Here is a 21,570-nt window from a genome sequence, read left to right as displayed (position 1 = left end):
TATAGCTTAGACAGGTTGTCCCCCTCGCGGGGGCACGTTAAAGCAGGTGAGCTAAATGAAGGCTTCAAAGCCCTTATGGGACAATGTCAGCGAAAGAGAGATCTAAGAAACTGTTCACTAAGACCGCTCACCATCTTTCCAGAGGAACGCTTCCAGAAACAGCGATAGACATCTTCCTGCGCGAAGCCCCCGACAACGTGCCTTTGACTTTGAATCCTGCAAAGTGGAAGGGAAGAACATTAACTTAAAAAAAAAAAAATCTCCAGCCCCGAACTCGAGTCAACTGACGGCGCCATTCTGTACTGCCACTCCATTTTGTTTCACTTTCACTCTATTTTTAGTTTTCTTCAACAAGCGGAAGGTCTCGCATCAGACAGATTAACGCACCGACAAACTGGGAGGTAAACAAGTAGTAAAGTAAACAAACAAACTCCAGGCTACGCTCCCTACTGGAGCATCGGCGTGGACGCCTTCTTCACGTCTGGAGGCGATAAGAATGTTTACTGCGGGATTAGAGGAATGTGGGGAAAGAGGGACACACGCCCATCTCACTATACGAGGTCCAGGCGCTACGTCTGACTTTCAACACATGGCATATCTTCCGTAGGTTATGTCTCATGGTCATGTATTTGTGGATTTCTGCGCGTAATAATAATTCCTTTTATTTCCGTACTGGCACCGCGTGACAACTGTGGCTATGTGAGACTTACAGAGGTGGACAAATGGAGAAGGAGTAGGAGACAAGGAGGGGCTTAGTAAGCGTCTTGGGGCGACTTCGGGGGTAACTGTGCCGACATCCTTTAGACAGTACAACCTGTGGAAGGACGCGAACCCACTACCTCTGAGTCTTCAGCACGGCCTTTGAGATAGCACGAACGAGCGAATTTACCCGGTCCTGCCACTGACGCTAAGTAACGACGCTACCATCAAAAATTTGAAACATTGCTGCTGTTTAGAATAGATAATAATTGATGTTACGAGAATGTTGATAATTTAATTACGTTGTCACGGTTGGAATATCTTTGAGTATGTGATAAGTACTTGGAATAGTTTTTTGAACGTTCACTTTTAGTAGTACGAAAGTTGTTAAGGCCATGCAAAACTTTTTTCTGGCTCTATTTCTTCACCCACAAACGCGTTTTGGAGTAGCCAGTTCTGACTGGGTCGGGACTAGCCTCTCCATATTGCTTTATTTTCCAATCCATGCAAACTTTAGCTTCAAAGCGCACTCTGTTTTCGCTTATCAAACGCAACAAAATGCCTCGTCTCAACTCGTTTCAACAACTTTTCCAATCAAGCGACGGATCGCAACGTGAAACCCGAACTTTAACACCTTCTACCCAATCATTAACTCTTTCGCATAACAAAAAACAAAAAACAAAAAAAAAAACGAGTAACAGAACAATAACAACCCCGTAGTCTCGATACACGAGCCTGTCATTACGCATTTTTGCATAATGATGGGTAACCCTCGGGACTCGAACCAATCTCGGGCAAAAAAGAATCGCGAAAAGCAGCGCCAAATGCACGTAGTACGCGAAAAAAAGATAAGCAGGCCGGGCGGCCACCCATTTTGGACATGACGGCGCCACGGCACATACAAACTACCTCATTTGTTGCACTGCAACAGTCACCCCCTTCCTGGCGCCACCGCGAGAGGGCACGGGGCTGCAGATGACGTCATTTCGTGCTCGGGGCGCTTGACCAATTGAAACTCTACTGGCCTGTCCCTTGATTCATGGCCCTGTCCTGGCATTATAATGACCTTGTTGTTGCATTCCTTCACTCTCTTTCTCATGGTTCTTATCTTTCTCTTCATTTTTTTGTAAGTGAAAGTTCACGTGTATACGAAGTTGCCACAATATGTTTACTTATTATTTTTTTCAGATGCATAGATGCTGTTGCTTGTGATTTATTATTTTTTCTCGATAATTACTCATTTTTGCGTGTTGAAGAATGTCTCCCGCTTTTTTCTACTTCTTCGCTTTCTTTTTCTTGGTGCCATTTTGATACCTTTCGGATGATTGCCGAAAATTTCATGTACGTACCCTTTGATGGCGACGAAAACGTGTTAGAAAGACGTATGTTTTCACAGACATCGCACGATTATGGCACTTTATACTGCAACAACGAAAAGCCACTTTAATTGTAGGACTAATGTCTTGATCTGTCCGTACTTTACAGCAGGGTACAGTTCAGGGTACAAGGTAGCACCATAACCACTAAATATGTGTGTAACGTCCGGTTTTAAAATATTTCGAAATATTGAAAATAAAGCCACGTTCCTCATTGACAATTGCTCATTCACTTGTCAATGAGGGGCGTGGCTTTATTTTCAATATTTCGAAATATTTTTAAAACCGGACACCATCTTCCAAAGTGACCGCCTTCGTCGTTCGAAGAGCTCCTGTGAGCTGTTCCAGAACTACACTTGCTTACATAATCACCCCATCGTGGAAAGTAAGCGCGACTACCGAACAGATAGACTATATCTTAAGGCGACCAATATCGGAATCAACTACCATTTCCCAGATAATGACGACCATTATCGTCCCCTGCCATAGTGCCGCTTCCCGTTTGATCGGAATGAACAAAAACACATCGGCCGCAATTTAAAAAGAACGAGTTTGCTTGAACAAGCTATCGTCGGCGCTGTCTCCTTCTTCTGCTGTTCCGAGTTCAAGGTGACGCCTTTGAACCACGGAAGCGCGGTTTCGTTGCTGTTCTTCCTCTCTCGGTGCTCCTTCTTCTTTATCCTTACTTCTACTCGTCTTTCATTTTTTAACCCGGGCGATGCAGTCGGATAAATACGTTCCGCTGACACAGAAGTAACAAGGGAAGGGCAAGGTCAGCTCCGGTTTGTTTTATGAACCACCCGCAGAGAAAGGGTTAACAACCGAGGACGAGTGTCAACATATCTGGTATTCTGCCACAGCAAGGGAAGGTGTGAGGTACACGAATCTGTTCTTAGTTGGTCCATAATTTTGCGAGGTCACTTTGGCTCGGTTTTTTGGCTCAGCACTTTGGCTCGTTAGGACGTGCGAATTTTGTGAGGCTTCCGGTGCAACGAGGAAGTAAATGGGAAGAAAATTTTGACTTTATGAAAAAAAGTTCGGACTAAGTGCAAGTCGGTGCGAGGAGGCGAAGTTCGCGCGCGTTTCTTGAATCGAACGAATCAAACTATAATGCTTATTATGTAGGTATTCTAATAAATAAATAAATAAATAAATTAGGACGACCAGCGGCATATGAGCGTGGATACAACACCCGCTCGCTTGTGGTGACTCCAAGGTCATGCTGAGGACTTGGAGGTTGTAGGGTTCGAACCTACCACCGACTGGACTTGTCAGAACTTTTTCCTGGGTTATCTGGCAGACCTTCCAGACGGACATCGATAAATTTTCCATTCATGAAGTCGGCCCAGGACGCAAACTAACCATCCACCAACTATTGCTGCGTACTAAACCCGAGACAAGGAGTACAGACAAATTCTCGTTACACAGCAACAAGTTTAATGGACAGCAACCTTATATACTCAAAAACTTCCGGCCTCTCCGGAGGTTTTTGAGTATATAAGGTTGCTGTCGATGACATGGGACGCTTCCTCGCTGTAGTCGCCGGACCCTACTCCACTTTAAAGAGGGTAAATATGAGAGGGCGAATTCAAGCGGAGTTCAAAGAGATAAGTCGGAGGTTTAGATTTCTTGGAGGAGGCCGGTAGCTCGAAGGAAGGGAAAGTAGGAGCGAAGGGCCCGCGACACTGATGCGTAGAGGATAAAGATGCTCCGTGGGCCAAGGTAAATGGTCAAGCCAAGGACACGCTGAATGGTCTGTGGTGCAGGAGCTCAAGTTGACGTCTAGGCACCACATTCGTTCGCACGGATGCATATTGTGCAGCGGAACTGAGAAGTCGCATTTTTGCGACTTGGAAGTCAAAATATTCCGTAGTAATATTCTAAAATAATTCCGAAAATAGCAAAATATTCCAAAAATAGTCCATTTCGAAAAGCTTTGGCAACGTTAGTCGTGTATCCGCTAAGAATCCCGCAGAAGTTCCTCATATCCGAGCCAATACAAGCTAGCACTAAAAGAACGCTGCTTTGAGTATGGAACTGTGTGTGGACCACGACCTTACTCCACTGCACTGCACTGCACTGCACTGACACTAGTGACTACAGCATTCTGCCTCCTGTCGAAGTGCCTGGTAACCACTTGCAGCATATGCCATGACCATACGTTCCGCGGCCGCTCCGGCTCAACGCTCTATAAATGGAACCGCCAACACCTCGCAGACGCCGTCGCAACGTCTCCCAACGTAGGTGAACCTATCCTCTCACGCCTCAGACACCTGCTCTACTCGTACAAGGACGTATAGTCTCGCATGGTGATTCTGATCTGGGCATAACAGGTGTCGTTCGCAATTTAATAGAGACGGAGGACTCCCCGCTCATCGAGCAGCCTCCCTGGCGGGTACCGCGCCCCACAGCCGTGATGTCGTCGAGCAAAAAAAGTTAACGACATGGTTAACATGGGCGTCATTCGACCATATACTAGCCCCTGGGCTGCCCCAATTGCTTTGGTGAAAAAGAAAGATACGCATCCCTCCGGTTCTGCATCGATTACAGGTGCCACAACGATGTTACCTGCAGGGACGCTTTTCCACTGCTCCGTATTGACGACACCCTCGAGTTACACTCCGGAGCTGCCTTTTTCAGCACGCTGGTCCTTGCGTCCCGCTACTGGTATCTTGAAATGGACACCAAGTGGCGAGAAAAGACAGCCTTTACGACGCATTACGGACTCTACGGATTTAATGTCCTTCCCTTTGGACTTTGCAATGCTCCCGCCACGTTTCAACGTTTCATGCAACGAGTTCTCACTGGCATACCGTTGTGCCTTCAGTGCTATTTGGATGACATCATCATTTTCAGCGAGGCAAGTCTGAACATGTGGAAGCCGTTCATGTTGCGCCTTCATGAGGCAAGTCTTAAAATCGAAATAACCAAATACAGCTTCTTTTGCGAGCGGTTCCTTGGGCACGAAGTATCCCGCGACGGACTGTCAGCTGACAGAGCCAAAGTGGAGAGGATCGTGAAGTGGCCAACACCTCGCGACACGGCTGATCTCCGTTCGTTTTTAGGACTGGCCTCTTACTTACCGCAAGTTCATCCCCAGGTTCACCACCATATCCGCACCTCTGAATAGGCATCTCGCGAAAGGACGTTCAGTTGGACCCAACAGTGCAACGACGCTTTTGCCGAGCTGAAGAGTCTGCTGTCTTCCCATCCTGTCCTCGCATACCCTAACATCAGCCTTCCCTTCGTCTTGGGCACTGACACGAGAGACGCCCGCATCGGCTCAGTTGTTTCTCAAGTTCAAGATGGTGATGAGAGAGTCATCCCCTACGGTTGAAGTGAGAAAGGCTGAACGGAAGTACAGCGTGACTAGGATGGAGATGTCTTGTGTACTTTGCGAAGTATCTTCAACGCTACCTCATCGGCAGAAACTTTATGTGCCGCGCTTCATGCAGTGATTACGAAGCTTCAAGGAATCCGAGGGACAAGTCGCCCGATGGATCGAGCTACTCGCCGAGTTTAATTTCACCGTTATCCGCCGACCGGGTCACCAGCACTTCAACGCTACCTCGTCGGCAGAAACTTTATGTGCCGCGCTTCATGCAGTGATTACGAAGCTTCAAGGAATCCGAGGGACAAGTCGCCCGATGGATCGAGCTACTCGCCGAGTTTAATTTCACCGTTATCCGCCGACCGGGTCACCAGCACTTCAACGCTACCTCGTCGGCAGAAACTTTATGTGCCGCGCTTCATGCAGTGATTACGAAGCTTCAAGGAATCCGAGGGACAAGTCGCCCGATGGATCGAGCTACTCGCCGAGTTTAATTTCACCGTTATCCGCCGACCGGGTCACCAGCACTTCAACGCTACCTCGTCGGCAGAAACTTTATGTGCCGCGCTTCATGCAGTGATTACGAAGCTTCAAGGAATCCGAGGGACAAGTCGCCCGATGGATCGAGCTACTCGCCGAGTTTAATTTCACCGTTATCCGCCGACCGGGTCACCAGCACTTCAACGCTACCTCGTCGGCAGAAACTTTATGTGCCGCGCTTCATGCAGTGATTACGAAGCTTCAAGGAATCCGAGGGACAAGTCGCCCGATGGATCGAGCTACTCGCCGAGTTTAATTTCACCGTTATCCGCCGACCGGGTCACCAGCACTTCAACGCTACCTCGTCGGCAGAAACTTTATGTGCCGCGCTTCATGCAGTGATTACGAAGCTTCAAGGAATCCGAGGGACAAGTCGCCCGATGGATCGAGCTACTCGCCGAGTTTAATTTCACCGTTATCCGCCGACCGGGTCACCAGCACTTCAACGCTACCTCGTCGGCAGAAACTTTATGTGCCGCGCTTCATGCAGTGATTACGAAGCTTCAAGGAATCCGAGGGACAAGTCGCCCGATGGATCGAGCTACTCGCCGAGTTTAATTTCACCGTTATCCGCCGACCGGGTCACCAGCACTTCAACGCTACCTCGTCGGCAGAAACTTTATGTGCCGCGCTTCATGCAGTGATTACGAAGCTTCAAGGAATCCGAGGGACAAGTCGCCCGATGGATCGAGCTACTCGCCGAGTTTAATTTCACCGTTATCCGCCGACCGGGTCACCAGCACTTCAACGCTACCTCGTCGGCAGAAACTTTATGTGCCGCGCTTCATGCAGTGATTACGAAGCTTCAAGGAATCCGAGGGACAAGTCGCCCGATGGATCGAGCTACTCGCCGAGTTTAATTTCACCGTTATCCGCCGACCGGGTCACCAGCACTTCAACGCTACCTCGTCGGCAGAAACTTTATGTGCCGCGCTTCATGCAGTGATTACGAAGCTTCAAGGAATCCGAGGGACAAGTCGCCCGATGGATCGAGCTACTCGCCGAGTTTAATTTCACCGTTATCCGCCGACCGGGTCACCAGCACTTCAACGCTACCTCGTCGGCAGAAACTTTATGTGCCGCGCTTCATGCAGTGATTACGAAGCTTCAAGGAATCCGAGGGACAAGTCGCCCGATGGATCGAGCTACTCGCCGAGTTTAATTTCACCGTTATCCGCCGACCGGGTCACCAGCACTTCAACGCTACCTCGTCGGCAGAAACTTTATGTGCCGCGCTTCATGCAGTGATTACGAAGCTTCAAGGAATCCGAGGGACAAGTCGCCCGATGGATCGAGCTACTCGCCGAGTTTAATTTCACCGTTATCCGCCGACCGGGTCACCAGCACTTCAACGCTACCTCGTCGGCAGAAACTTTATGTGCCGCGCTTCATGCAGTGATTACGAAGCTTCAAGGAATCCGAGGGACAAGTCGCCCGATGGATCGAGCTACTCGCCGAGTTTAATTTCACCGTTATCCGCCGACCGGGTCACCAGCACTTCAACGCTACCTCGTCGGCAGAAACTTTATGTGCCGCGCTTCATGCAGTGATTACGAAGCTTCAAGGAATCCGAGGGACAAGTCGCCCGATGGATCGAGCTACTCGCCGAGTTTAATTTCACCGTTATCCGCCGACCGGGTCACCAGCACTTCAACGCTACCTCGTCGGCAGAAACTTTATGTGCCGCGCTTCATGCAGTGATTACGAAGCTTCAAGGAACCCGAGGGACAAGTCGCCCGATGGGTCGAGCTACTCGCCGAGTTTAATTTCACCGTCGTCCACCGACCGGGTCACCAGCACTCCAACGCGGACGCGATGTCCAGGCTTCCAAGTCCAAGTAAGCGCGAGTGCTGTATGGTGAATCTCGCAACTTTGGCACATCTCTAATCTCCCGAGAGGATCTCTGCGTGGAACAGCGTCGCGACCCCGTGATTGTCCAAGTCATAGATGCGTATTCTCAACACGCCCCAATATCTGCAGTACACAAGCCACAGGTCCGCGCTTTACTTCCGGACACAGGGAAAATATTCCACTCACACAGGGTTGCCTCCTTTGGCGGCAACCCAGAGCTATGGCAACCGCAGTTCCCGTGCTATACGCTTCTATGGTCCCTACAGACTTGCATTCTGTCCATAACACCCTAGCTGGAGGTCATTTCTGTCTTCGGAAGACGTTACAGAAAGCACGCTAACGATTGTTCTGAGTAAACATGAAATGGGACGTAGAATGGTGCTCCGAGTGCATTATGTGAGCTGCAAACAAAAGGGGCCTCCGATAACACGGCGAGCTCCTCTAGTTGTCGACTCGTCTACAGTACCCTTTGAGAGACTCGCAGCCGATATTCTTGGTACCCTGCCGCAAACATCTCGAGACCACAAATATATTCTCGCTATCAGCGATTATTTCACGCGCTGGCGTGAGGCATTCCCGCTGCGCGCGTACAAAGGAAGTAGGAGAAGTTGCGGATTTGCCTCATAACAAACGTTTTCAGTCGGTTTAGTTTGCCTCATAGTCAGCACTCCGACCAAGGACGAACCTTTAAGAGTAATGTATTCAAGGAGATGTATTCTATCCTGGACATTCAGAAAACCAGGACAACGCCCTATCACCCACAGTCTGATGTCCTCGTCGAAAGACTTAACCGAACTAAAGTCGACATGCTCCGCGTCTACGTGGGTCAAGACCAGACCGATGGGGGCACCCAACTCCCGCTTACGCATATACCGCACCCGTATCCACGACTCCACGGGATACAATCTGTATTTTTTGTCATTTTTTTGGACAAGAAATGACATCGACCCAGGACATGCTAGTTGATACGTAAGGGCATATACACCACAAGTACGAATCTCCACCGAGTATGCCGCGCAACTTCTACGAAATCTTCAGATGGCGCACCGAGCCGCTCAAGCCAACGACAGCAGAGCAAAACGGCGCCAGAAAGCCTACTACGACGAATGTGTTTCGGAAAACTGCTACGCCGTCGGGGACCCACGTACTTCTCCATTCACCGGCAGTCAAACGAGGTGCACGCAGGAAGTTTCTCTTGCCGTGGCAGGGCCCGTACGCAATCGTGAAGACGTACCCGAACGCCGTATTCCGCAGGACGAACGCGACAAGCGTAAAGCGGTTCCTAGTGCATCACAACTGCTTAAAGCCCCTACCCTCGGCTGCAAATTCCCAATGCCCGACCGTTAACAGCGAACACGAATCGCTCGCACATCCCTAGTCATACACCAAGCCGGCAAGGGACAGTATTGGACAGACATCAGCGTACCTGTCCACTAGGAGACACTGCGCGAGACGGCCGTCGACAGCGAAGATATACATCCGCTGCCTGGGTCTCCGTCAGAAACAGTCATACACAACGAGGATACGTCTCAGACTCCTCCTCTCAGACTCCGGAGACTCAGACGGAGTCTCCGGTGGATTCTGACGTGGCAGACGCCTCATCAGCCGCCACGATGTCCGTCGTTCTTCAGAGCCTCACTATTACGGACGACACAGGATCTTCCACTAGCTCTGGCGATCGGCTACAACTAGCACCGTCTCCGAACGCGACACACTGGTACAACCTCCGACCACGATCGTCAATTTGTAAGCCGTACTGGTATCGTGACAAAACTTTCAAGGAAGGGGACGACGGACGACGACGACAGCTATGCGATCTCATCGTCCGTGCCACAGGCTCATGAACTCGGGACTCTCGGATTCGGACACGGACCTGGGCAGTCGGCGCTCGTGATTAAAAGCTGCCATTACGTTGACTTAACGAAGCCAACGGGACCGGGAAAAACTTCGATATCAAAGACAATTCGATAAAAGCGGAAGTGTCGCAAAAACAGTGTATAGGCTTACAAGCGTGTAGAAGCACCGCAGTATTGAAGGAAGGAAGCAAAGCTTTAATTTCTGTGTAAAAACGAAAGGGAGAGAAAGAAAAAGGCTACATTAGCTGGGTTTACTGTTCGCTCTAAGCGGAGTCGGGCGGCCAGTCTACTAAAAAAATAATCCCCCAAAAAATCCCTATAATTAGCCGTCATGGGGTATATAAGGTAAATAAATGAAATGAATCCTGTTCGAAACGCTTGCATTTCAGCCGGAAATGCGTGAAACTTCGAATAAACCGATAATTCGAGGACGATAAAGAAAGAGCGATTTCGTTATAACGATGGTGTACTATAATTCAAGTACTTTGCACTGTCGCAAACTCAAAATCGCGAGAAAACAAATAACCGGAACCAATGAGCCTCATCTATCGGCTTTACCTTTGTCGTACACGAAAAATAAGTAGGACAGGGATGCTCCGTTTTGTAACAAAATTCCGCTTATGACGAATCAAAGAAACCGAAAGCGAAGTAAGGCGTCACAAATCCTGATTTCTCCTTCAGAGATACGCGGAAAGAGGAGAAATGTTGATGTGCGCAGTGATTAGGTCACGGCTAAGCAATTCTGTCTGTCAAGGCGGCGGCGGCGGCGGCACCATAACCTTCGAGAGAAAGAAACAGGCGTCGCGAAGCTTTGTTTGTTCTTCGTCAAGAACGCGAATGAATAACGTGTCACGACTCGTCTTTTGAAAGCGTCATTTGTTGTTATTTTGCTGCTGCGCGTTGCTTACTCTTCTTCTTCTGGCCCATAGCACCAAACAGCGTAAACATTGCTTGTAATGTGACGTTGCTTCCGACCGCGAGGTGGCACTCTTATAGGGAGGCGATTGCTTTGGGAATTGCTTCGGTAGTGTGTCCGCCCGAACAATCAATGTGATTCGAGTGCTTGTCTGACGCATGTACAAGGCAGTAGGGCGGGGTGGGGGGTGGTGGTGGGGGGTGGACGCCCTACTGCTGTACAGGGCTAACCCCTCCCCTCTCCCCATCTTTTTCTGAGTTCAGGCTGCGGAGTATCGACCTCTTTTCATCTACACTGAAAACGGAAAAACACCCTTATGGGTGTAAATCGCTTGTCCTATAATTGACTCCTCTTTTTACACCGTATGGTCTGGAACACCCTTTTTAGAGGGTGTATCCCGTGTAAAACGCCCTTTGAAAGGGTGCTTTTCCTTGAAAATGCCGTCTTTCGCACCCTTTATACACCTTTTTAGGAGGGTGTTTAATGATCTTACAGCCTCTTAAAAGGGTGTTTAAAGGGTGCAAAAGAGGGCATTTTGAAAGAAAAGCGCCCTTTCCAGGGGTGATTTACACGGAATACACCCTCTAAAAAGGGTGTTCCAGACCATGTACGGTGTAAAAAGAGGTGTCAGTTATAGGACAAGCCATTTACACCCATACGGGTGTTTTCCAGTTTACAGTGTATGGAGTGCTGGCTGGCAATCTGATATTCTGTCTTAAGACACGTATGCATCTGTACTTGTATGGACTTTTGTGTATAAACCTCTACCCGAGAAACGTCATCATGACGTTGGTAGACAGACTGAAACCGAAACATATCGGAAGGGGAGGGCTGGGTTCCACAAATGGACCGAAGGTCACGTCCCTTTCAGGGACCATCGTAATCCCCTCAAGACCGTGGCTTTCGGGCGCGACCTTGTTCACCTCTATAGCTTCGAACGTAGTTGAACTCTACCAAATTGGTGGCGCTGTTGAACACTATGACGTCATTTGTTTACAAACAGGGAGAGGTCCATTGAAGGTGACGTTTTCGTAAGTATGGTAAGAAAAATCTGTCACTTTGCGTAGACATATTCTCTGGTGCCGTCACTACCACTCTTACACGAGACACATTCCAATCCTCAATATGTTCATCTCTGGTAGTTACATATAGAGGACTTGTCGCTTTATAATTAATAGAAATACGTAAATTCGGAATCTGTTTAACATAGTTTGAGTGATCTTACACTGTGTGTTGTTCTCTTCAGCCCTTTCTTCGTACACAGAAAATTTTTAGCACACAAACGTTCCTACCCAAGCAGCAAAATGTACTGAAAGTCGAGTGCAATAGGGGTGGACGGTATGTGTCTTATCAATGTTCTTTAGTTTCACGAGGTTGTTCAAGGAATTCCACATACCCGTCCACCCCTATTGCACTCGACTTTCAGTACATTGTGCTGCTTGGGTAGTTATAAGTATGAGTCTGCATATCTGTTGTTATCCTGTTGTTATCTGAATTGTTATCCGATTCGGCTCCAGAGCCTTCACGAACGTGGACCCATTTTTGCCGCAGCAAGCCAGGCCAATCCAATCCAAGTTTTAAAATATCGTTCATTAATGAGCAACTGCACAAAACGAAACGAAATATATAACAGCTTGAAATATTATTGTCCTCCCCTTCAGATAGGAAGTTCAAAGGCCCTTAAATTTAGAAGTACAATTTACACGTACCCTAGAGAAAGAGAGAGAGATGTTTTGCAGCTTCTGTTAATACAGACCAGGTAGCCCCCAAGAAAATGCGCATCCATACTCCATCAAACAATAAAAAAATAAAAATCAAACAAACAAATGACCAATCATTATTCGCATGAGCCGCACCATTTGCAAATTATAGCCTCTAAATTCCAAAACTAATTTCTTCCTGCCAACTCATTAACTCTCAAAAGTCATTTTCCCACGGCGGAAACGAGTTCGATTGCCTGCTCTTTCTCCGGGAACGCAACGGCACAGATGACGTCATCGGGTTCTTCAGAGTCGGTTAGGGTCCGGCCTTTCCACCGATTCGGCGGGTTTGTGAAACTCGGGGTGAAATATAGGCTCTTACCTTCGCAATCTGATCAAAGTAAAGGAGATTCTCTGATGACCATTGCGCAATACCACATCTATAATAGAGAGTTTTAGCAAACCGTTGATATAACGTGACTCGCATCGAACCGTACCGGAACCAATCAGGGGATAAGATTCGGAGTCACACACGACTGCGATTGGCTCCGATACGCACGATAACCTTTCCAATGGTTTGCTAAAGCTGCCCATTGTCAAATACTGGCACGTTGTCTGCAAAGAATCAGTTCTGGAACGTTGTACATCATTGACTGCAGAATTCGTGGAAACAGGTAAACATAAGTTGCAGGCAGCGCTACTGGCTACAGTCGTTCAGATCGGTTTACAATTAGGGTTTGCGGCCATTCTTTGATTCTTTGCAACCTCGTGGACAGAGCCGGTTTGAACACGAGATGAAACCGCCAATGTGCCACATGAGCAGAGCAAATGTCATTATTCTCTAATGTCATTAGGGTCCCGAATGGCATTATCCACGAAGGTTGTGCCCCACATCAGTTTGTAACGCCCTTTTTCGCCGTCATGCGTTCCTTTGATTTTGTCAGTGAAATTTTCAGCTTTTCCTTTCTAGTGTGATCTCAAATTATAAAATAATATGTCCCGCGCACAGTACAACGTGGTCTTATGCATGGAGAAAATTGTTACTCTGCGTAGACAATGGGAGCGAGAGTAGGCATTTCATTGGCGAATGACAAATGTCGTCAAATATCTCCGTGTGGCACTGCACGAATGACATTAAAACTGCAGCCATTTAGCAATTAATGCCATTCTTCGCGCCTGTGTGGCAGCTAGTGGACGACATTTTGATGCAGTCCACCAGCAGATCGACAGGTACGTGCTCTGTAGCGTTTAATATGATCGATTAATGTTTGCGACCCACAGCCGCCTGTGATATGGGGGCTGTGTTGCCACTATCTGCAAGGACTCACGGACGAAATACGCAAGTGTCCTACCTCCTTGCACCATAAACACCGCTTTGCAGCAATATGGCGTCGGCTACCTGCAGGGGTGGCGAAGGAGGTCGTTCAGCTGTGACATCAAGTGACGCGCATGCTTCGAGTAATGCTCTTCCTAATGGCCAAATTATCTGCGGTGGCTCCGTGCACTCTGGCGGTGCGTTGCAAACATGGAGATGACACCGAGATAATCTATATTAATCGGACCAAAAATTAGATCCGAAAGGTAGATATCGAAAAGTCAGGCCCGGTATCTAATGGCCCGCAAGCAGAAGCGAAAAGAAAGAAAGAAAGAAAGAAGAAAAAGGAAAGATAAATTTGGAAACGGAATTTCTTAACAGCCATTTGCGCACGCATACTGTCCATTGAGGAACGAACTGACATTCGAAAGGTATCCAACCTTCTGGCGTATCTTTTTTTGAATTCCGAATGTCTAAGATTCTATTCTAACCCTTGATTTACGCATCAAAGATATAGTCAGATAGATTGTTTAACGCTCGTACGTGGAACAGATGGCAGTTTAGATATACAAGTTCTTCCGTGAATTTCAATCTCCCTTCAGAAAGAGTTGAACAGCCGTGGCAGCAGCCGCAAGAAGAGGTGAAACGCGTGGTGTATCACAACCCCCCCTGGTGGTGTGTCGAGGGGGATATCTTGATTTATGATGCTTCGGACTCGTTTATCGTCCAGTTAAGCGAAGGGCACCCCGAAGGCAGAGTATATACAGCGTGCATCCTCGGATAATTGCGTCCTCTTCCTCAACCGCTTTTTTGGAGAAGGGTTGCATGCTATACGATCGAGATTTTTCTTCTGCCATCGGACGGGTTGTTTTTGTTTAGAAATGCAACCCCCCACTTGGTGAGCGTTTGATGTATCTGTGGCAGTGAGGGACACAGAATGTAAGGACGCGGTTCAGTGACTCGTTGTTTTCTTGTTTACCGCAAAAGAGTTCCGCTCTGTTCTGGCCTTGAGGGTCGTGAATAATGTACGCCAATAGGAGAAGTGCAAGCTCCGGAAGGCGGATACCCCTTTTCTGAATGCAAGGGTCAACCCCTGTTTGTCTTTTTTTTTTTTTTCGACTCCATTTATCGTTTCGATTGTCGATCACGGACACCACTGGAACCATATGCCCGGAGTCCACAGATGACTGCCAAGTGGTATGTTTCGATTTTGTGTTAAACACCGCGAACCAATTGTGGTCATGTACAGACGTCGAGAGAGGACTGGAGGAAGCAAGCGGGAGACAGGGAAGTTAGTGCGCATCCTGGTCCGACTTCAGGGGAACTGTACCGTGTACATCCGTCTCGTAAGTCGGTGCTCAACCACGAGGCAGGTCACTTCCTTCATCCTTACCCTAGGTCAAACGAGTACTGTTCAGTATTCGTCCCTCATGTAACTAATCATGGTTTATTTTTTATTTATTTTTAAATATTAATTGATTATATCGCTCTCTGGTCATCCAGTATCATGACTATGTACAGACCTGAAAGTGCTCATGGAATAATAAAGATTCGTCTTTATTGTTGAGTTCTGATTTCGTAAAACACTTCGTTCATCGACAAGTCGTCTCAACGGTATTCGAGGGTTCCCGAATAGCGCTGTGTTGCAAATAGGTATATACTAACAATATACTAACACTTCAAAACACTATTAGATTCATATCGCCCGGTCTTTCCAAACGACACCAATGCCAAACCGCTAAAAACTGGTAAGAAGGAAAACTGCAATGTTTGAAGGAGAGTCCAGCCTGACATACACGTGTCCACACTACGCCCAAAAATAAAGTAGAAAAGCGCTACCTCTTCCTGCACGGCCTACGCAATCCGTAGCGTCATCAACAACATCGCATCCTAGCACCGCGCCGCCGCATCGCGCTAAGCTCGGGCGTATCCGTGGTCATTCCGGCGCAGACGACAACGGTCAGCAGTACGCTTCTCTCCCGACCTTTCCTGAATCTCATTAACCCTTTCTCATAACTACGTTAGCTGTGCTCGCCCACGGAGTCTGCGGAAGAAGCCACTCGTCGCTAAATGAGGACTAGTAGGTTTCCGGATCAAGTTCAACGCCCATGGTCGTCGCTTCTTCAAATACGCGCCCCACGCGCGTTCCAGAAAACGGAACTGGGTTGTTTTTGCTTTGTACGTAACGCTAATAGTACTACGACGTCGTGGAATGTTTCGGAAACGGCGCGTACACAGGCGGAGCAGTTCCCAAACAGAGTGCTTCTCTTTTGTAGCGTTTAAGCGGATGATTAATTGCGCACGAATGGGTTGCCCACAATCGTGGGAGATGCGCGGTGGAGGTACGAAGAAAAATATGGAGATGACAGCTACTCTGGGCCAATCTTATGACGTGTAACTCTTAAGTAGTTACTCCTTTTTTTTTTTCTTTGATGACTGGTCACAGCAAATAGTTAGATTTTCTTCTTCCTGTTTTGCAAAGTCACTTGCAACTAACTGGTCGTAATTTTCATTGCATTATGTTTCGTTGTTCTATGGGATGTTACACCAAGAAAGCTCCAGCGTTCCTGTTGAACAACACTTTAGTGTGGGAAGGGTTGATTTTTTACCAGAGTGTCGAACGGAACCAAAAATTGAAAATAACAGCTATTTTTGGCCCGAATCGAACCGATAGTGCTGCTACCATATTGGAGCTGAATCTGCACTGGACCAATTGAAGAAATTTCGGCAAACTCTGCAGAAAATCTCCTCTCGACGGATGCCATATTTCAATTGTTCGCGTTAAACACCTTGAGGCTTGTGTTGTATTCGTCTGTGTGTTTCAGCCTCAGCTCAGTTAGCACTTTCCATCATGTTCACAAGCTGTTTCCATGCCGACTTGGCCGCATGCCGTTTGGGGGAGGAGGATCATGCGTCCTGGGCGCACTTCGTGAGGGAACTGTGCTAATCATCTGCCGACTTTTAACTTTGCAGGTATCACGCTACCTAAGAAGGCCAATGAGAGAGCTTTGCGCGCAACACCTTGGGGGCATTCTAGCCATATCCTCACTTGTTTCATGGAAGGAAGCGATCCCGATAGCCATTGCGTACATGGACACTGTCCCAAGCAGCACAACATGTTGACCCAATGTTGGACCAATATTGGCAATGTGGCCCCGATATTGGTCCAAGACTGGTCCAAGGTTGGACCAATATTGGGCCATTATTGCCAATATTGGTCCAACGTGTTGTGTTGCTTGAGTGCGCTTCTCCCGTTACAGCGCCCAGTAGTTTACGCCATCTGCCTAAATAAAAATTAAAAAAAAAAAGAACCCCGACGATTTGAAGAATCATCTACTACTGCTTGTGTAAAAAAAAAAAAAAAAAAAAAAGCAGAAGATGCCAATTTTATTTTGACCCCACCATCACTCCTTTAGCCGGCTCTTCGTTTTTTGCGGTAATTTTATGCTCGCTTCACGTTTGTCGTTTCGAAATCTCAGTGCTTCCCATTGAGTTGCATTCCCTTATATAGTCCGAATGTACTCATATTTTAATATATCCTGTTCCGCAGTCTCTTCTTCTTGGCCACATCAATCATGCGTTCAATTCGTACGACTTTTGAAAATTTCGGGTGAAACGTTCGCGTGTCTTTGTTTTTAGCACCTGTTCTTACCTCCGCTCCGCCTTACATCCATAGAGCGTCGAACCGAAACGTTTTTCGGTTTGTTTCGGGTTCGGCCATAAAGGTTAGGTTCCGGTTCAGCTCCGGAGTTCACATATATCGGTTCGATTAACCGATTTAGAGGCCTTTAAACCGTTTCGGAACCAGTTCGAGGTTCTAATATACTACAAAATTAGAAGTAGCCGCTAAAATGATACAAGATCTCTTAGTTACGTTTTTTATGCATTTCTTTCTGGTTTTCGACCAACTTTTCATCCCTTCCCCGAACAACGTGCCACCAATCTAGGCAGGCAGACCGCTCGATTCCCCACATCACCCACCACCACACACCAACCCGAACCTGAATCGGTATCCCGAACCGATAACCGAAGTTTTTTAGATCGGTTCGGTTCATCTCCAAGATGGCACTAGTAATTACGGTTCAGTTCCAGCTAAAAATTCCGGTTAATTCCATTTTTCGGTTTCGGTTCGACGTTCTGGTTACATCTAACAGCAGCGTGCTCCTTCTATAGAGTAATTAGAGTTGTCGGAAATTTCCTCCTAACATGTTTCCTTTTCGCGTCTTCTGTACGTATCGAATGACTTCCCTGTTACCGAGTTAAATACTTAGCAGCTCACCTAGCGCGTGAGCTGCGAAGAAAAAGGAAAAATAAAAAGAGGAGAAAACGGAGCCTTCTCCACGTGACGAGAGCATCGCGTCGGCCGTCCGCGGCTGCTTTCTCCGGTCGGTTTTTGTAAATTCGATTGCGCTGCTATAACGCACATTGCAGAGCGTAAGCGCGTAAAAACGTATACGGTTTCGATTCCGTTCCGGTTCGCACCAAAATAGCGTTTTTTTTTTTCGTTTTTCGGTTCCGGTTTTCGATTCGCTCCGACACCCTGGTAGACAAAAAAAACTTTAATCCACAAATAAGCTATTCAGTATCAAAATACAGAAATACATACAATGAACAAACTCTCAAATACATAAGACGTGTGTACAAATGCATTTAATGCGAGACACAAAGACTTTGCAGGGTTCTACTGTGAAGAGACTTTATATAAGCATGCAGTAACAAATGTGAGAATGCATGTTTGATCAATCGAATAACGCATCACTGAAGTGTCCAGAAATAACTTCCTCTAACATTTTGCGAGAAGATTGGTCGGATAAGACTTCAACATATCCTGCCACTGTACACTGTTCAATGCAAGCCATCTCATCTGCACTTCAACGCTAATTTTATATGCTGTAATAAAAGATACGAGCATAGATATGTGCCTTTCAGGCTCATCCATATTTCTATCAGGCATCTTTCTGCCAGGCACACAAAGTATTTCTTCTGCTCGTTTACAATTCATGAGGTTTCTATGCACCATAAACCTCACGAGAAAAAAAAATTCACATTATTGCTTATTTTCAGCAACTCATCCAACAAAATTGTACCAGACCTTGCGAGAGCAAGAAAATGAATTCGACACAAACTCAAGTATACTCAGCGATGAAAGTTGAGACAAAAATCTTCAAAAATGCTATAGCACTACTGCTTGACTGTGATAATACTGACGGTAAGAAGTGTGTTAACAAAAAAAATGAAGAGAACGTGCATACAAAAATAGTATGATGGCCTGCAAAGTGACATCGCTAATTTTTACGGGGCGACATCGCAAACCTTCCATCTACAACTGCTTCACGAAATGCAAAAAGGGTTAAAGACAAAAGTTTTTCTTGTAACCAAATGGATAACCAATTCCAAACATGGTTCCAAAAACGAATGGAAACCAAGGGAGTACACATTGAAACATACTGTACATCAATCATACATTCTTCCGCAAAACTAAAGAGCATCCTTCGAAAGTTTTGAAGGAAGAGCACGTTATAGCACATCCCGTCGCTGCACACACAAGGCAGTCTCTCTGTACTGTTGGCCATCTCTTTATCACAGTCTCTGAATGGTCAATGATGTCTCGGTCGCACGAGTCTACGAGTGGTCGTCGGCCAAGTCTAGAAATTGGGTGTAAACATCACGGGTGCACTGGCCATTTTCGTTGAAGACAAACTTGTAGTAGCTCCCGTCTGCACAAATTGCTGCGCGATCAAAGAAAGCAAGCATGATCAAAAGAGTAAGCGGGCTGGTGTAATGGTGCTGGCAGTGATGGGCGAAGTACCAGGAAAATATGCTTCGAGCAAAGTATTAAGTACTTGCAAAAATATATACTTTAGTATGTAATTAAGTAAAAAATCCTGCTGGTGCTACATTCTTTTGAGTGAAAGAAATGCAGTATTCATTAAGTACACTGAAATACAACATGCTGTTTTCATGCCACGCCTTTTAACATGAAAGAACTGATGTTCTGAGGCTGGCCTTTTCAGTGACTTTCATCTTTCAATGCCTTTTAGCTCTGTCGCGTGTTGAGTGAGGCCAGGAGACAAAAGGCGTCAAGTCGGACCAAACTATTTTATTGACCGTTCGGGCCGGTCGCTCGAGTAGAAGAAGAAGTAACTAGCTCGCGTCTCGTGAGCGCGAGATGGCAGGGCACAAACAGGGTCATGTGGCCAAAGGCGATGTTGGTGCAGCTAGTGCTGCTACAGCTCTCTACAGGGACAATATACGTTCATACATACATTCAAATGCAACCTCTCAGACAAACCATACATGGATGCTACATGCACAGAGCCCGAAGTTTTCGGGAAATATTTTTTTCTAAATTCAGGGGGGTAAAAATCGGGTAAATAAGCGTGCGCACTAAATTCGTGCGAATCCGGGTGAAAAAAACTTCCAGTGTGCTAAATTCAGGGAGAATCGTGCTCAGTTACTCAAACTAACTGTAGTCGTTTGGTACAAACGGTCATGTAACTGCATTTAAGTTAAACAAGTAAGTTAGTGTATTCCAACAGACATCCCAGTGAGGGCAATTTCCCGGCTAAAAATCGGATTTCACCCTAAAGAGGCGACTTTCAATTCGGGGAAGAATCGGGCAAAACCGTAAAACTTCGGGCTCTATAATATGCATGAGCAAATACCGTGGAAGAGCAGGTTGGGACGTGACAATTGTTGGGCCCCGATAGGGTTGCGAACTGGCAAGAATAGGTCTAGGCACAGTGCTGTGAACACAGCGGTGGTCCTTTCCAGAAAGCACAAATCCGGACGGGGAACAAAGGTGTGATAACCAGAGCAGTTAACGGTTGCTGGTCACTGTCAAAGACAGCCCTTTGACTAAGCATGGAGACTCCCAGCATTCGGAGACACCCCTGGTGTCTCCTATAGTCTCCAACTCGCATTCACGGGCACATGCAACGCAGCGTAGCCCCAGAATCGCCATATGCACTATTACACGCAGACTGAAGATGGCAGCCTCCTTTGTTTGTTGTGTAATGTATGTCGTTGTGTGAAGTATCAATACAACTGGGATTTTACCATAATCCAGCATTCAGCGATACTAATGAAAAGTCCACCGGTCGATGACATTGATGAGTTCGAACGTGCGAACAAGACATGGCCATGAGATGTCAGCCAAGCTTGGCAAGAAAAGTTATCCTTTGTGAATGCAAAATAGAGGAAATACTTGTTGCATGGATCATCAGATGATCAAGAATAATGTTCACGATTTGCGCAGGGCTCTCAGTGATCCGAAGGGGTTCTGTGTTTTTAAGGAGGTTGTGAGACTGCTCCCCATATTATGCTAGATAAATGTATAGGACAGTTAACTGCATTCCAACTTTTACAGCAAAGTGGGCCATAGATGCGTAAAAATTTGGCAAATGCAAGACTCCAAACCGAAACTCATCTCGCCTGACACGATCCAACACAGCAAACCGTTGGAATTCACCCTGGAGCTGGACAATCGAAGCCCGTCGAGTTATTTTCCGCTGCAGAACGTTTCGCAGCCATGGTTGTAAACCCCAATGTTTTAGAAGAGGCCCTGAGGTTATTTCCAGGAAGCACCGACCAGCGACAGACGCTGACCAAAACATTTTTATTTTATTTTAATGAAATAATAAAAAAATAAGTATTATACTATAAATAAATAAATATTATCATTGATTAATTTATTAATAATTGTTTTTTTTTTTTTTCAATGAAGCATCAAGTTATCTGAACTCACCAATAACAGAACGGCAGTCACCAAACGCACAGATGCAGGGGGAACCACCAGGAACTTGGAACTTAGAAAAACTCCACTGAGAGTTGAAGTATTTGGGCAGCAACGCAGAAGCGAGGCTTTAGAGACAAAAAGCACACACACAAAAAGAAAACACATAGTCGTTATGACAAGAAGAGAAGCGATAAAATGTAGCACATTCTGCGGATATCTCACCTAGTCTGTTTCTCTTTCCTTTCCTC

At 46.7% G+C, this 21,570-nt stretch overlaps 2 protein-coding genes across 2 annotated transcripts in view; both read right to left on the bottom strand.

Annotated features, from left to right (window-relative positions):
- Window positions 1-13,713, bottom strand: part of LOC135392115 (mucin-5AC-like) — a 72,113-nt gene extending 58,400 nt beyond the window's left edge. The window contains exons 1-2 of the mRNA XM_064622794.1: window positions 13,622-13,713; window positions 132-216 (exon numbers count right to left, since the gene is read on the bottom strand). The gene's annotated coding sequence lies outside the window, so the exon portion shown is untranslated. The remainder of the gene's footprint in view (window positions 1-131; window positions 217-13,621) is intronic.
- A 4,415-nt stretch (window positions 13,714-18,128) lies between these two features.
- The window catches only part of LOC135392114 (WD repeat domain phosphoinositide-interacting protein 3-like), a 7,094-nt gene continuing 3,652 nt past the window's right edge, over window positions 18,129-21,570 (bottom strand). Inside the window, exons 9-10 of the mRNA XM_064622792.1 lie at window positions 21,332-21,445; window positions 18,129-19,313 (exon numbers count right to left, since the gene is read on the bottom strand). Coding sequence (XP_064478862.1) covers window positions 19,207-19,313; window positions 21,332-21,445 — 221 coding nt within the window. The 3' untranslated portion in view covers window positions 18,129-19,206. The remainder of the gene's footprint in view (window positions 19,314-21,331; window positions 21,446-21,570) is intronic.

Source organism: Ornithodoros turicata, chromosome 4 (assembly GCF_037126465.1).
Source record: "Ornithodoros turicata isolate Travis chromosome 4, ASM3712646v1, whole genome shotgun sequence".
Taxonomy (NCBI): Eukaryota; Metazoa; Arthropoda; class Arachnida; order Ixodida; family Argasidae; genus Ornithodoros; species Ornithodoros turicata.
This window is presented reverse-complemented; position numbering and strand designations above follow the sequence as displayed.